This window comes from Trematomus bernacchii, unplaced genomic scaffold (genome assembly GCF_902827165.1).
Source record: "Trematomus bernacchii unplaced genomic scaffold, fTreBer1.1, whole genome shotgun sequence".
In the NCBI taxonomy this organism is placed as follows: Eukaryota; Metazoa; Chordata; class Actinopteri; order Perciformes; family Nototheniidae; genus Trematomus; species Trematomus bernacchii.
In genome coordinates this window covers 22,538,457-22,555,283 of record NW_022987564.1, presented here as the reverse complement: position 1 = coordinate 22,555,283, position 16,827 = coordinate 22,538,457, and the positions used below count along the sequence as shown (strand labels likewise).

Genomic DNA, 16,827 nt, shown 5'->3' with positions numbered 1-16,827 from the left:
GAATAAAACCCCTTGATAGTTAACCTTATACTTAGACCTACATTCAATTTCTGAGACTGATTTTGATATTAGGGTTTTTGATTTAATATCTGGGGGTTTTGTACAATAACATGTACAAACATCTTTGATAAAGATCTCTTAACTTATGCAGGATTGTGACCAGGAGGTGTAGTTTTGCTCTTTGGTGGTGGACAGATGGTGGATTTCACTTCACCAGTTTCTAAATCATAGATATTATGTGTTGGTATTTATTGTTCAAATGTGATAAGCGAATACATCAAATATTGGTGATCAGTCAGGCTTCAGTATGCAGTGCTGCTTCTGAAACTCCTTTCATTCTGTCTGTGTGACAGGGCAGGCAGGAAATACTGACAAGGTTTCTGCAGGATTTTCATCTGCTCTGTGCGAATAACTCTGACACTCTCCCCCCAGGTGTTCTTCAAACATCTCTGATGTGATGGTGTGTGTGTGTGTGTGTGTGTGTGTGTGTGTGTGTGTGTGTGTGTGTGTGTGTGTGTGTGTGTGTGTGTGTGTGTGTGTGTGTGTGTGTGTGTGTGTGTGTGTGTGTGTGTGTGTGTGTGTGTGTGTGTGTGTGTGTGTGTGTGTGTGTGTGTGTGATTGTCTGGGCCTGTTCGCTCTGTCCCTGGTAGATTGTTCAGCTTTCTGATGAGAATCTAAGAACAAGAAGTGCTTTCAATGCAACCGAGCTTCAGCATTCTGCTCTGTGGGATCATTTAAAAGACAAGTACACACACACACACACACACACACACACACACACACACACACACACACACACACACACACACACACACACACACACACAGACTTGCAAGGCTTTTTAATCAGCAACATCTCCGGCGCGTCTGATTTTGTGATTTCCATTCCCTTCGTGGTATTTTAATTCATCTCTGAGGATTATCCATTATGCACTGAACAAAGCTTAAATTAAGCCTTAACTACAGTAAGTAGGTGAAATGTAAATTGGTACTGAGAAAGAATCGTGTGTTTACCGCTTTGTTGTGCTCTTCATGAGCGAGTGTCCTGTCAGCGCCTCGCTCTGAAACAAATGAGTTGATCGTAGCGATGCTGCTTACAGATGTTGGCTGGCTCTGGAATCTATTTATGGGATCCTCTGCCACCTGCTCATTTGGAGTGGTCAATAATTCATGGGACTTCACTGTATCTGTGGGATTTAGTTCCAAAGAACTGTTCACAATGTGTTGTTTTGATTTTCCAGAGTAACTGACACAAAAGGCTTTTCTCCCAGTTTGTATGTCCTCAATTCCGCTCGGTCTACTCGCATCTTAGGGATATGCAAGTGGAGGAAATGAGGAAGAGACTCGGGGAGCGACGAGGCGAGGCAACAGGCATTTAACAAAAGACACATCCTTTCCTCTGAGAGGTCATTTTAAAGCAATGTCAGTTAAAGATGACATGTGACACAGCATCAACTGTCCATTGTGGAGCTGCTGGTGATTTGGAGCAGATTCCGGGGGAGGTTATTGATAACGTGAGGTGAGGATAACTGGGAGCGTTTGGCCAGGCATGCTCGCTAGGTATTTTTCTCCCACTCTGGAATAATATCTTATGTCGTGACCCGTGAGAGCCCAGGAATGTGTTGTGACTTGTGAGCATGCTTTGGGAGATATCGGAATCCCTGAAAGAGCTGATAGTGCTGCCGGAGTGCCGCCACAACTTTTTATGGAGAAAAATAATAGTTTCAGGTCTCATAAGGGGCTGTTAAAATGTTGCGTTTTCTTTGCGTGCTTGAATCCACTGTTGTCAATGTACACGCACATATTATCAATGGTGTGACCAGGGCACTACGGCTGCGTCTAGGCCTTTCACGATAATCAATAAATTGACTTATCGTACGATAAATAAAAATGGACTCGATAACTTTTCTGAGCTCGATAAATTGCCCTTTACATAAGTGTTTGTTTACATAAGGATGTGACCAGAATTGTAGCCCGGCGCGCTGTGAGGGGCGGGGCTCACAGCCAAATCAGGAAACTCCGCGTGCAGCAGTGTAGCAGCCAAATGAATAATATAGAGACAAGCAGGAGACAACGTGTGACTTACTCGAGGGGAATTTGAAGTTAAATGGAATTGGTTGCAAAACCTAATTCCACATCTCCGGTGTGGGAATATTTAGGATTTAAGCCAAATCAACGAGGCGAACCTACGGACTTGAATGAGCCGTTATGTCGCAATTGTTTTAAAAAGGTAGCAACAAAAGCTAGCAATACGACCAACCTTAAACTGCATCTGAAACACAACCACCCCATATATATATATATATATATATGAGATATATATATATATATGAGATATATATATATAATATATATATATATATATATATATATATATATATATATATTAGGGCTGTCAAGTTAACGCGTTAATAACGCGTTAACGCAAAAAAAAATTAACGCCACTAATTATTTTAACGCGATTAACGCATGTGTATTTTTTGTCCTCGGCCGCCGTAGTTTCAGAGCGCATCGAGTGTAAAATACCATCGACAAGCTGATGCTGACAGCCCCGCTCCTGCCGCCCGCTTGTGGCAGACCACACTTCCACGCTCACTGGCAGGCCCGGACTGGCCATCGGGAGGACCGGGAGGGAGTGTGTATGTGTGGCGCGACTCGCGCGAGCGAGGCACACCTACGTGTTGTTGTTAGCATCTGGTGCTAGCTAGCTGCGCTAACGGATATAAGGAGCTGTTTCAATGACATTTCGCCGACAACTGCGCCGAGCACTTGACTTTATGCAGGTAGCCAGACAGTGGGACATTGTACGAAAAGTCAGCGCAACATTATTGCAGCGTCCAGGCAGCTCCCATTCGAGCATATATGCCTTGAGCTGCACATAGCTCAACGATCCATCACAGTGTCTCCACACACACACACACACACACACACACACACACACACACACACACACACACACACACACACACACACACACACACACACACACACACACACACACACACACACACACACACACACACACACACACACACACACACACACACACACACACACACAGTATTATTGTATGAGAGAGGTTCCAGGTTGAATTGAGGCGAATATTTGTAATGTTCAGGTTGTTGTGTTTAATATTCATGAGAATATTTGTCATTGTTCAAATGATAATAAACAAACATATAAGCATATTTGTCCACTCATATGTTGATAAGAGTATTAAAAACTTGAAAGATATCCCTCTAAGGTACATTTAGAACAGATAAAAAATGTGCGATTAATTTGCGATTAATCGCGATTAACTATGGACAATCATGCGATTAAATATTTTAATCGACTGACAGCCCTAATATATATATATATATATATATATGAGAGAGAGAGAGCTCTGTTTTCCAGCCTGAGTCTATTTAATTGATTATTTTGGTTGTGTGTGATTTAATTATTTTACATTATTTACACTTTTTGTTATATTCCATGGAATGCTCTTAACATCCCGATAGCAATGAATATCTTAAGTGCTTTGACAAAAAATACACACACACACACACACACACACACACACACACACACACACACACACGTCAGAACACACATCTCCACTAAGACAGGTGGAGCATGATTTGACATCAGGAAGTTGCTGTAATATTGATACAAATAAAAAAAGATTGAAATGAGTTTGGTAAACACATTTCAATATAGTGAACTGCCACTATTTTATAAAAAATATTGTGTATCTTCTATTGTAGATGGTCACATGGTTTAGTAATTACTGTGACACAATAGTGTTTGTACTGTATGGTTCAGTGAAAAATAAAGGAGGCTATGATGCGCCCTGGTAACTGCTTTATCAAAAAGCAGAATATGAAATAATACCAAGCAGTTAGATGTGTGTGGAGGTCAGTGTGGTTCTGGCTGCTGTAGTTTAAAGGCCATTTAATGATGGTAAATGCAGTGAGCGACTGTGTGTAAACAGCACTGCACTCTGCGTGATGGTGCTGCTCTCCTATACAGTTATGGTGAAGATCCAGATCAGATTCTTATACTGCCAAACACACTTAGACGTTGACATGTCTTGATTCACTTGGGGTTGTCTTTACTAAGTCAAGACTTTGACTTTGACAATGCTCTACTGACTCGGATCTTGACTTAGACTTTGACTTGCTTCTACTGACTAGACAAGGGGTGTCAAACATACGGCCCATACTGTAGGCCAAAACCGGGTCCAATCCGACTCACAGGGATGAGTTTGCAAAGTGTAAAAATTACAGAGAAGACATTAACTGCAATCTTCATGACTTTTATGTATTTTGTATATACATTTATATATTTGCAAGGCACCTTCTTCCTTAATAGTTCCCACTTTAGTTTGTATGGTGGTGTGTCAGGATGACTACAGATGTGGAAATGAATGTAAGATAATTTAATTTGGAAAGAGATAGTTCATTTCATTAAATGTGAATATTTTCAGAATGTACTTTGTTGCTCTAAAACAAAGGGAACCGTTTGGAGTTGTTGTTATGAATAGGTTGTTATGCTGTGATGTTACTGGTCCAGCCAAGTTGACACCCCTGGACTAGACTCTTGACAGAAGTTGTTTTAAATAACATGATTTTAAATGATTGTGTTGACTGTCTCCAGAATGAGCTGACACTGATTTCACTTGGACTTCACTTATTGGAAACACATGATGGGATAAGGATGAAAAAGGATGCAAGTTTTTGTTTAGCTTCAGTACATTTTGTAAGCATGATGGACAGACTAAACGGCAATTTTATTTCATATGATTTGACTTTGGGTTTTTATTCTCACCCTTTTCAGTTTGATAGGTATTTCTTCTCTGTTTCTGTCTTCATCAAATAGTAATGGCAGATATATCCATCTCATCAATGTCATTTTCAGTCATCTCTACAGCTGTGGTAGTGGTTGCTGGTAGCCGTTCACTTCAAAAAATTAAACAAACAAAGAATATGTTGATTTAAGAGTTGCTATTTTGGTCTGTTCTTCAAAGTTGTCTGTGAGAAGGCTGCAGAGTGTGAGCAGTCTGTCTGCAGATCCACAAAGTGAGAATGCTATTTGTGACAGCGACTTTGGTGAGATGTGTGTGAGCGGAGGCAGGCTTTATGTGTTGCTGTGTGTGTGAGTGATGACACAGCAGGAAACATGGCGTCCTCTGGTGTCAGACCGACACTGGACAGTCTGGAGGGGATTTTCATCTTTTGCTCAGCGAAGTCTATTGATCTGTATCGATCAGCAGCCTCACCTCCACCTCCCTCATGTTCCCTCTGATGTCTCTCCTCTTCTCTTCCTGCCACCCTCTCACATCCTCTTTCTGGGTCAGATTAAGCCTTGTTGGTACATAATGAGTAGCATTATAACAACAAACGAAAGTGAATGACGTCTTAATGCAGATAGATGATAGTAAAAACATGTTGGTTAAATACAAGGGGATTTTGATACTGCCAAACATAAGCTCTGTGGGTTAGGGGGTAATCTAAAGTATTAACACCTAACAACATTGTTAAAGGATAAATGCATTCACTGTAGAAAAGAGCTTACATTTGGCTTCAAAAAAATAACATCACGTCACATGACTTCACCACCGCTAAGTTAATGTCCTGCGTGATAGTAGTCTTATTCAGAAATGTGTTAACCGTTGGTTAAAAGCCACACAGGAGCTTCATAGAACAAAACGGGAAAATCTTGCTTAGACAGACCTTAATTTGTGAATCGTACAAAAAACATGTTGCAAAAAACATTACCTTTGCTACTAAGGATAATAGTGGTAGATTGCTAACTCATTTCCAGGTGTAGGACCCACTCCTGCACTACTGTATTTGGATGAAACATTTTGAAGTAAATACTATACTAGAAATAAAGAGGTTGTATGACAATGATGCAAAATAATATAATATGAAAGCATCCAGAAAAAAAATTACTAGATGACAACATTATTCAGCTTTGACTTTATAGGAAGGTGAAGGTCAGCTGTATATCTGGGTTTTCTATTATATAAAGAGCTTTTAGTCAGGGGGAATGTGCATCCTAATGGGTGAGTCAAGGACACGTCCAGCTTCTACTCAATGTATTTTATTAATGACCGCCTTGCTGCTCATTATCCCGCTCATTACATGATTACATACTAAATAAACAAAAAACTTGATTCACAATCTTGATTTGAAATGATTTTATTGATTACAAAAATTATTGTATTGCATCCGCCAAGAACAAATATTCCGTTCCACGGCGTACAAACGGCTGGAACTGCAGCGACAGCAACGCAACTGAAAATGAAGGCAGCTCTGATCAAGGTTTTCTGTAACTGTCCAAGTCTGTTAACGTTTTGTTTTCCATGAACCAGTCTTTAAACACTGCCAGAGCCCATACTGTGTTCCTGTTAGTGTTTACTTCCTGTCTGTCTTCTTCTACTGTTCCCTTTAGTGTTTACTTTACTTGGGCTGCAACTCACAATCACTAGTTGACCTAACTATGATGTATCTTTTGTAATAAAATAACTAAAGTGTTGTTTCTGTCCTGTTTCCTCAGGTGCTGTGTATGATCACAGCTCCAGTCACCATGATCCTGTCCTCTCAGCAGGACGCCTCCTTCGCCTTCGCCTCCTTGGCCATCGTGTTCTCGGTCTACATCACCCTGGTGGTCCTGTTTGTCCCCAAGGTAAAGTCACTTTCACTATGGGAGGGGGTTTTAATCTTCTCTTGACCAGTTTGATAAGATATTTTACAAAGTGAGAATGAATGAATGAAGGTGGTCGCCTTAACACGCCCCTTTATGACAGTTGAACTTGTGATTGGGACAGCGTGGACATGACTGTGCTGCTATAGAGTATCCATCACTGGGGCAGTCTTCACCACATGTTTAACCTGAGCCTGCAGAGATTTGCAGAAAAGCAGTAATGAGGTCCAACACTGATGATTGGGGGTGACACCTGATTCGCTGATAGCGTACGATGGTCATAGCAGATTAAACCGACAAGATACAATGTTTACATTTATTTGTATTATTATTATTTGAGACAAAGTCGGGCTAGCTGTTTTCCCCTGCGTCCAGTCTTTTTGCTAAGATTACCCAATCTCTAATTCTGTTCTTAAGTGGTCAGCTTGTGCTTTGCACACTGAGGCCCCTGGCGTTCAGCTCGCTTCAGAGATCTTGGGCCACGCACTGTAATGGCGCAGTTCCACTACAGCGCGGAGCTCGCTTTAAGCGTGCCGTGTCGTGCCGTGCACGTTTTTGGTTGCGCTTCCACTAGGCCTAGTTCCGGCCCGGCCCGGGGCCACTTTTTCACGTCTTTTCTGGCCCGAGAAAATTGTGGTTCTATCGAGGCCAACAAACAGGGCTGAGTCGGGCTGAGTATGCTAAACTAGAGAGAGGAGCGCTGGCAAGAGGGCTAGAACTACAACAAGATGGACATATTTGACCGTGATTTAATTGTAATACACGTTTCAAAATGATGCCGAAGTAACAACATACTGATACCGGTTAGTAAAAACCATGAATTAATGCTTTGTCAAGTCTGCAGACAGACGGCAGGCGAAAAAACCTTTTAAAATGCGTGTTTTTCTAGGTGGAGATTGGCTAAGCTAACGCAGTATATGCTCCGACCGTCCACACTCACAACAACGGCCTATACAGACATAAATAAAGCAGCGACTGTATTCTCCATGACACAGGCAGTCTGTGGTGTGTACTTGTTTAACTTTTGTCGAGTTTCTGAACATATATAAGGAGCTGTGAGCTCTGAGTGCTAACAGCTAACGGCTGTGTTGTGTTTCTGGAGTTCTCATTGAAGATGACGTCACGGCTCCGCCTACACTGCGTTACTATAGTAACTACCCCAGTTCCTAAACTGTAATGGAAGCGCAGCATGAAGTGAGTCGGCCCTGTTAAGGCCGAGCCGTACCGAGCGTGGCCGAGGCCGACCGTGTAGTGGAAATGTGCCATAATGGCACATTTCCACTACACGGTCGGCCTCGGTAGTGTCCTGAGGCCCCAGGTATGTCAGTCAGCACACCGCTGGTTTGGATACACAGACAGGAGTTACGGCATGGAGGCAAAGTAGTGTCTTGGGTTAGGGTTAGAGTGTCACGGAGTGAGTAGGTGGGCAGAACCCAAATGCAGTACAAAACTTGGAGGCAGGTATAAATAACAAAATCAAGCTTTTTCTAAATATAGCATGTAACCATGGGGGGCAGACAAGTTGAAACATAATGTAAGAAAACAGCTAAACAAAATGAAGAAGAAACCGGACACACACCGAACCACACCAGGGGAACATAGAGGGAAAGCTGACAGAAAATAGGACTAACGGGCCGTCTCCACAGCAGCGTTAAAAAAATCTTGGAGGTGGGCGTATCTGAAGCTTGAGGATTTTTTGCGAGCAACCAATCACATGAATCTCCCGCCCGGGACATACGAAGCAAAAAAGCCCGAAGTAAACTGGATATAAACTCCCCAAACAGGCGAAAACCTACCACTGTCTCTGCCACCTCCCTCCATGCCTGTCTCCTCCGGTTTATATCCCGGTAGGTCTGGTCATAAAGCACCGGGTGATTGATTCGCTACCGCTAATTTCTCCTCCATTTTTTGGAATATGAGGAAATGACCTGCGGTATGTCTCTCCCAGCATACACGCCGTTTGATTGGCTAGAGCTTGAACTGTCAGATTTGCGTACACGGGATTTGATTGGCTGACGCTTCCACCTCAGCCTCAAAAGTTGAATATTGTTCAACTTTGAATCCTCAAAATCCTGAAAATCTCCGCTCGCCTGCCCACAATGCAGTTCGGCGAAAAGTGAGGGAAAGTGACGTCACCCCATTCAAAGTGAATGGGCAGAAGCGTTTCAAGATTTTTTAACGCTGCTGTGGAGACGGCCCGTAATCACACTGAGGAGACACAGCTGGAGAGGGAAGGCAAAAACACAGGGCAGCAGGTGACGGGGGGGGGAAGGGTCATCAGGTCGGGGCAGACAATAACAAGGGGGGGCGGGGGGAAGACTGGAAGTAAAACAAGACAAGGGAGAAAATAAATGTCAAAATAACAGCAAACATGAAACACCTAAAGAAAGATCATGACGCTGTTGCACATAAAAGCTTTGGAAGTTCACAAGTGGGGTGTTTACTGAAGTATTTTATATTGTAGAACAAAAACATAACCATCTCTTCAGCTTCAACAGACCCTATTTCAGGCTACTTACCAAAACTTCGAGATGAGGGAGCCGAAAGTAGTAAAAGCTAAGTCTGCTGCCCCCGGCTACAGGAGTGCAATGCTTATTGGCTTCTATGCTGTTACTCCTGCCTGCCAACCACCATCTAGGTAATACACTGAAGTGCCTCATGCGACCCCCCCCCTTCAAACAATCTGAAATCTCTTTTCAAAGAGCCTGGCCCAAACCATTTAAAAACAGCTGCATCAGCAAACTATATAAAAGTGTGTGAGGCCAGGAGTTTCCATACACTGCTGGCCTTATAGATGACTGATAGATCCTTGGCAGGCACTCCTTGCTTTGACTTTGACATCTCACTTACTGACAACTTAGTTGTGCAAACACATAGTCTAAATGACCATACAATAGCATAACCTACAAGGCACACATACTAAACATTTTTCAAATCACAATGAATGGAATTGAATGTCCAAACAGCACCCTGAAGGGTATAAATAAAACACATCAGGAATGCCTTGCTCAGCACACATATATAGTACCTGCAAGAAATACAAGCTAAGTTCAGGAAAGTTGTCTGATAAACATAAATCAGAGATGGTCAACTCCTACTGCTAAACTGTTTACAGGACAGGCTGATAAATCAGCGTGAACAGTGACGGCAGCAGTCATTAAAAAATGAACTGATTTAACACTCCTCTGTGTAGTGGAGCGACTCTTATTCTCTGTGGAAGTCAACTGTACATTCAAGGTACTCACAAGGGAAGTGTAATATCACCCCACATATTACTATTCAATATAAAAACAAAAAAATGTCAGGGCCCAGTTACAATAACCACAGACATTACATGTAATCTGGTCCCAAAATCTAAATGAAGTATATCCTCATTAAAGCTCTACAGTGAACATTTGCCTCCTTCACATACACATATCTATTTGGCCTTTAGTTCTTATTTTTTTTAAATAATTGTAGCTTTTACTTCTCCCCTTTATCTCCTCTTCCTAAGCACAGGCAAACAGCCTTGGGAGAGTTGTTTCTCCCGGTATGATAAGGCAGTCCCTCTCTTTCACAGCTGTGTCCAGATGTGGCCCTGATAGCTCACTCTGCTTGTCATATACAATCTCTTCTTCAGATAATAACAGGAAAAACTGACGCACAGGGTCAGAGAGCAGGAGGGACATCTGGGAGTCCATCTTATCAGGTGGATGGGACAGAACTTGCGATATTGTTTTGTAGAATGTCATATGGAGTAAAAGGCAAGAGAAGTTCAGAGTTGGTTGGGCAGAGGCTGTGTCTCCAGTGTTCTTGTGTGCTAGTTATTTGCCCAAAGAATATTATCACAGTAAGGAAAACATGTGCATGGTTTGCAGATGCGGCGTCTGATCACGCGGGGGGAGTGGCAGTCAGACGGTCAGGAGACCATTAAGACCGGCTCGTCCACCAACAACAACGACGAGGAGAAGTCCAGACAGCTGGAGAGAGAGAACAAGGAGCTCCAGAAGATCATCCAGGAGGTCAGGCAGCCATCTATTGTCCATTTTCATCATATTCACAATGTAAAAGTATAAGTAAAGAAATGTAGATATTGGTTTATTGAGTTTGCAAATTTAGGTTTTGAAAGTACAACAACATAAATGACATTTGTCCCTCAGCCTTCCACAGGGAACAGAGATTTTTCAATTGTCCTCAAATCATTTTATACTGTACTTATTGACATATGAGGACAGGATTGAGGCATCTCTATTACTTTTCTGGTTTCAAACAAGCCAAAGTATGAGGCTAAAAACTCAGGACTTTGAGTATCATTACATTACATTGCATTTAGCTGACGCTTTTATCCAAAGCGACTTACAATAAGTGTATTCGACCAACAAGATACAAACTTGAAGAAAACTGAATCATATAAGTACATCAGGTTTCATAGAGCCAAACCATTTCAAGTGCTACTCAACTGGCTTTAGATAAGCCAGTCCTTTATTAGTATATAAGTGCTTTGTTCGAAATTCTATTGCTCGAAGTGAAGTCGAAAGAGATGAGTTTTCAGTCTGCGCCGGAAGATGTGTAAGCTTTCTGCTGTCCTGATGTCAATGGGGAGCTCATTCCACCATGTTGGAGCCAGGATAGCAAACCCACGTGTTTTTGCTGATGGGAACTTGGGTCCCCCTCGCAGTGCTGGTGCAGCGAGCCGTTTGGCCGATGCAGAGCGGAGTGCACGTGCTGGGGTGTATGGTTTAACCATGTCCTGGATGTAGGAAGGGCCAGATCCATTCACAGCATGGTACGCAAGTACCAGTGTCTTGAAGTGGATTCTAGCAGTTACTGGAAACCAGTGAAGGGAGCGGAGGAGCGGCGTGGTGTGGGAACATTTAGGAAGGTTGAAGACCAGACGAGCCGCTGCATTCTGGATGAGCTGCATAGGTCGGATGGCACATGCAGGTAGACCAGCCAGGAGGGAGTTGCAGTAGTCTAGGCGTGAGATGACGAGAGCCTGGGCCAGAAGTTGCGTCACTTTCTGGGTCAGGAGGGACGTATCCTCCTGATGTTGTAAAGAGTGTATCTGCAGCAGCGGGTTGTTTCAGCAATATTTGCAGTGAAGGACAGGTTGTTATCTAGGGTCACACCCAGATTCCTTGCAGTCTGAGTCGGGGAAACAACAGAGGGGCCGATGTTGATTGTTAGGTCAAGAGTGGGACACTCTTTTCCCGGAAGAAAAGCAGTTCAGTCTTGTCAAGGTTGAGCTTGAGGTGGTGAGCAGACATCCACCAAGAGATGTCTGCTAGACAAGCAGAGATGCGTGCGACGACCTGGGTTTCTGAACGGGGAAAAGACAGAATTACGTCGTCAGCGTAGCAATGGTATGAAAAACCATGTGGGCTAATGACCGATCCGAGCGAGTTTGTGTACAGAGAGAAGAGGAGGGGACCAAGAACAGAGCCCTGAGGGACCCCTGTAGTTAATTGACAAGGGTCGGACTCAGACCCTCTCCAAGTTACCCTGTAGGTGCGGTCTTTGAGGTATGAGGTGAGGAGGGAAAGTGCAGAGCCTGAAACTCCAAGTTCTTGGAGAGTGCGAAGGAGGATCTGATGGTTCACCGTGTTGAATGCAGCAGACAGGTCCAAAAGGATGATGACAGAGGAGAGGGAGGCTGCTTTAGCCGTGTGCAGTTCCTCAGAGACAGCGAGGAGGGCAGTTTCTGTTGAGTGACCTTCCTTGAAACCAGACTGGTGCGGATCAAGAAGGTTGTTCTGATGGAAATAACAGGAGAGTTGTTTAAAGACAGCGCGTTCAAGTGTTTTAGACAGGAACGGGAGGAGAGAGACAGGCCTGTAGTTTATAACATCGGACGGGTTGAGAGTGGGTTTCTTTAGGAGAGGGTTTACTCTTGCCTCCTTGAGACTGTTTGGAAAGTGACCAGACGTTAGAGAAGTGTTGATGAAATGGGTGAGAAACGGTAGAATATCAGGAGCGATAGTCTGAAGGAGGTTTGAGGGGATAGGGTCCAGAGGACAAGTGGTAGGACGGGCAGAGGTAATGAGGGTAAGAACCTCACTTGGAGAGAGAGGGGAAAAGGAGGTTAGTGTGTGGGTGAAAGGTGGGTCAGGTGACCCAGCGGTGAGTAAAGGTGAGTCAGAAAAAGAAGAGCGAATATCATCAACCTTTTTTTTCAAAGTAGTTAACGAAGTCGCTTGGAAGAAGGGAGGAGGGGGAAGGGGCTCTGGGGGGGTCCAGGAGGGTGGAGAAGATAGAAAATATTTGTTTGGGATTGGAATAGGAAGATTGGATCTTATCTTGAAAGAAAGTGCTTTTTGCCTGAGAGATCGAAGATGAGAAAGAGGAGAGGAGAGCCTGATAGGTTAGGAGGTCGTCATGGTGTTTGGATTTCCACCGTTTCCGCTCTGCTGCCCGAAGGATGGTTCTATTAGCACGCAGTGCGTCATTTAGCCAGGGAGCAGGAGGGGACTGACGAGGCTGCCAAGATGTGAGAGGACAGAGAGAGTCCAGAGAGGATGAAAGAGTCGAGAGGAGAGTTTCTGCAGCAGAGTTTGGAGGCAGGAGTTGGAACGAGTCAGAGGAAGGGAGGGCTGAGAGCACAGATGAGGTAAGAGTAGAGGGGGAGAGGGAACGAAGGTTACGGCGGACAGGTGCAGAGTTAGAAGAGATTAGTTTGTTATGTTTGGAAAGGGGTAGAGAGAATGAAATGAAAAAGGGATCCGAGGTGTGAAGCGGGTTTACAGAGAGGTTAGAAGTAGTGCAATTCCTTGAGAATATGAGATCAAGGACATTGCCAGCTTTATGAGTTGGTGGGGATGGAGACAGTGTGAAAGCAAAGGCGGTTAAAAGAGATGTTAGTTCAGATATCTTCCCTGTCTGGAGGTTGAAGTCTCCGAGAAGTACAGTGGGAGGGCCAGTTTCAGGGATGTGTGAGAGGAGATGATCTAATTCCTCCAAGAAGTCCCCCAAGGCGCCTGGTGGACGGTAGAGAACAACAATGGTTAATTGTATAGGATGGGTTACAGTAACGGCGTGGAATTCAAAGGTGGAAGGAGTGAAGTTAGGTAGCTTGAAGAGGGAAAAGCTCCATTTGGGAGAGAGCAGGAGACCAGTGCCACCTCCTCAGCCAGTGGGTCTGGGTGTATGGGAGAAGGAATATGCTGTGGAGAGAGCTGCTGGGGTGGCTGTGTTGGATGGAGTAATCCAGGTCTCAGTGAGAGCAAGGAAATCCAGAGACTGCAGGGAAGCCTAGCCAGAGATGAAGTCAGCCTTAGGAACAGCTGACTGGCAGTTCCACAGGCCACCTGTAACTAGATGTTGGATCTCAGTGGAGCATGTGGGATAGACGAGAGTAGGCCGGTTATAACGATTAGGAGATGCACGGGGCCAGTAATAATTGCAAGAAGACAGATGAACAGGAATGGAGAATATACACATGTTTTTAGCAAGAGTGGATAAAAACACCAGCGATACTTACCTCATCTTTGCCTTCCTCGTGACTCCAACAGGACTCTATTGTCTTCGTCTGTCTGACGCTCCAGGAAAGTGCTACCTAAAATGGACACCTGATTGCTGAGTTGTCACAGCTGTGGGGCCACGCCCCTTTAATTAGTTAACTCTCTGCAGCTGATGGGCCTCAATAGGAAATTGAAACTGGCTCACTCCTGAGTTGTTAATTAAACTTTTTAGTGGCACGATAGTTTACAATTACATTAAACCCTAAGTTATAAAGATATGAGTTTAACCCTTAATACAGTTACCCCTACTCAATACTCTTAGTATTCTACAAATGTTTAAATCAAAGTTAACTCTAGCAGCCAGTTAGTTCAGTTTTAAGGTTTCTGTCAAAATAATTGTCCCAAATTCCTGCCTGAAAATACTGTAGCGGTTTTGAGATGAAATCACCATTTCAATCAGATCAACTACAGAGCATTTATACAGAGCACACACACTGAAACAGAGAAGTCTAAAAACAGCATCTTACTCACACAATTCTAGAAGTCACCAGTTGTTATCCTGTCAAAATCGAGTAGCACACATAAACATTTCATTACCTTACTATTAACATTTACTCAAATTTGACATATTCTCAACACCATATCTAAACTAAATCAGAACTATCGTTAGGGTTAGATCCTGCTAGATGGATGTGAGCAAATGTTTTTGGTAATGAAAGCCGTAAATGCCATGTTCAGTGAACCGGTCTAAAACAAGCCTGGGACTTTGATCATCCCTGTTTTCTTATCTTTCCAAATAACTCCTGTCAACGATCTAATGTATTACAAAATGAGCCTGGCATAAAATAGAAGACTTGTCCTAAGAGACGACTTCGTAGTCACTGTGCCCCTCTGTCCCCTCAGAAAGAAGAGCGTGTCTCTGAGCTGAGGAACCAGCTGACTGAGCGACAGGCCCTGCGCTCCAGGAGAAGAGCTTCCTCTGTCACCAACCAGAACCACAGCTCTCCGGCCCTCGCCATTCACCAGAGCGACCCAAGGTCCTTAGCCCCTCCTCCAGGGTACCCCGTCCCCATCTCTGACCTCCATCCCATCCCTTCGTCCTTCGGAAACTCGTCCAGCCTCTACCAGCCAGACAGCAAAATCAGCCGAAATAACTGCCACGCCAGCCGGCTGCAGCTGCTGTACAAGTGAGGGGGGGGGGGGGGGACATTGGAGGGATGAGGACAGTAAGGACATTCATAGTTACATGGAGATAGATAAAATGGTGCACGAAGAACAGATACAAAAAAATCTATATCTGTTGGAGGGGCTGAATCCATTCCACCAATCAGCCGAGGCCGGAGGATCACCAGTTTTCGTGATCAATATTAAAAATATATATATATCAGAAAAAAAAATGTACATACCGTCTTTTGAATCTAATCTGCCAGTGATGTTTAATGTGCCATCTAGAGTTTGAGAAAAACTTGAAATTAAACTTTGTGAAGCCCTGAACCCCTTGGCTACAGTTACTAACTGTCAAACTTTCCATTGGTACACTGCACATGAAGAAGTTTACAATGATGGCAGATTTAACGATCTGAATTTCGGTCATCATTTAAACAAAATTATTACATTAATGAATACGAAAGCATCTTGGCATTTTTGGCAACTGTTGATTATGTTGGCTGAAATCCCAACTGTAAAATGGATTTACTTTATTTTGATGCTTATCAGATCCATTAATTTGTTGGAATTGAAAAGTGACTCTTAAAATGAGAACCCTTTGGTATTGACATGATGGATGCATGCATGATATTGAATTTAGTCTGAGACTAAATCTACATATTCCTGGGAAATTGTGAGTTGATGAAGAACACATGGTAATGAAGAGCAGAATTGTTCTTGATCTCCAAGTTAGCTAGTTAGCCAGGTCTGTAAGAGTGTGATAATGAAAAGTTAACATCATTATTTTAGATTATTTTAATATGTTGTTCATATTTTTGAAAAATTATGTTTTACTTTTACAAATAAAAAGGCTTTGAGGATGAAAACAACCAATGACTTTGAAAAACTAAGATTGAGAATAAAGCTGAAGTGTAAACCTCCTCAAATCCAATGAAGAGCACATGGTAGCTGCTAAGATTAGCATAAACTCTCATAGTTGCATCTAGGCCTAGCTCTTACAAACAGGAAGTCCTTGGACAGAACAGGACTTTTAATGTAAGTTTTTAAGCCTCAAAACAATGATGTTAACAAAATAACTCTTGGCCTTGGACGTTATGCTAGGTTACATCTGAATGCAGTAAGCTCGCTAGCCAAACCTTGCACTTTGCAAACATGCTAGCTCTTATATGTTACTTACAGTGTCGTTAGTATTGCCATATGTACAGTTTGTTTCTTGTTACTGGTTTGTATAGGGTGTTTTTTGTTACTTTTATGTACAGTTCATTTCTCCCATGTTTTTATTTGTTTTTATTATGAATCAGATTTACTCTCTGTGAACGATAAAGCTTATTGTTACGATTCATGCTACATAAACATGTGTTTATTGGGCTGTATTAAAGGGATTGAAGTGTGAAGGGTTTTGAATTGGTGTTTTATGAGGTACTTATCCAAAGTCAGTGTATACAGTAGATGGCAGGTGGCACACCCCCAGAAGCAGACAGGGGTACTGGGACAGCAGCAAAGCAAAGCACCCTACTGCTGTGGACGGGGGCAGA

General features: G+C 43.2%; 1 protein-coding gene across 1 annotated transcript in view; it reads left to right on the top strand.

Moving 5' to 3' along the window:
- The window catches only part of gabbr1b (gamma-aminobutyric acid (GABA) B receptor, 1b), an 87,726-nt gene extending 72,352 nt beyond the window's left edge, over positions 1-15,374 (top strand). The window contains exons 16-18 of the mRNA XM_034124733.1: positions 6,543-6,671; positions 10,547-10,690; positions 15,029-15,374. Coding sequence (XP_033980624.1) covers positions 6,543-6,671; positions 10,547-10,690; positions 15,029-15,316 — 561 coding nt within the window. The 3' untranslated portion in view covers positions 15,317-15,374. The remainder of the gene's footprint in view (positions 1-6,542; positions 6,672-10,546; positions 10,691-15,028) is intronic.
- Positions 15,375-16,827: the final 1,453 nt, after the last annotated feature.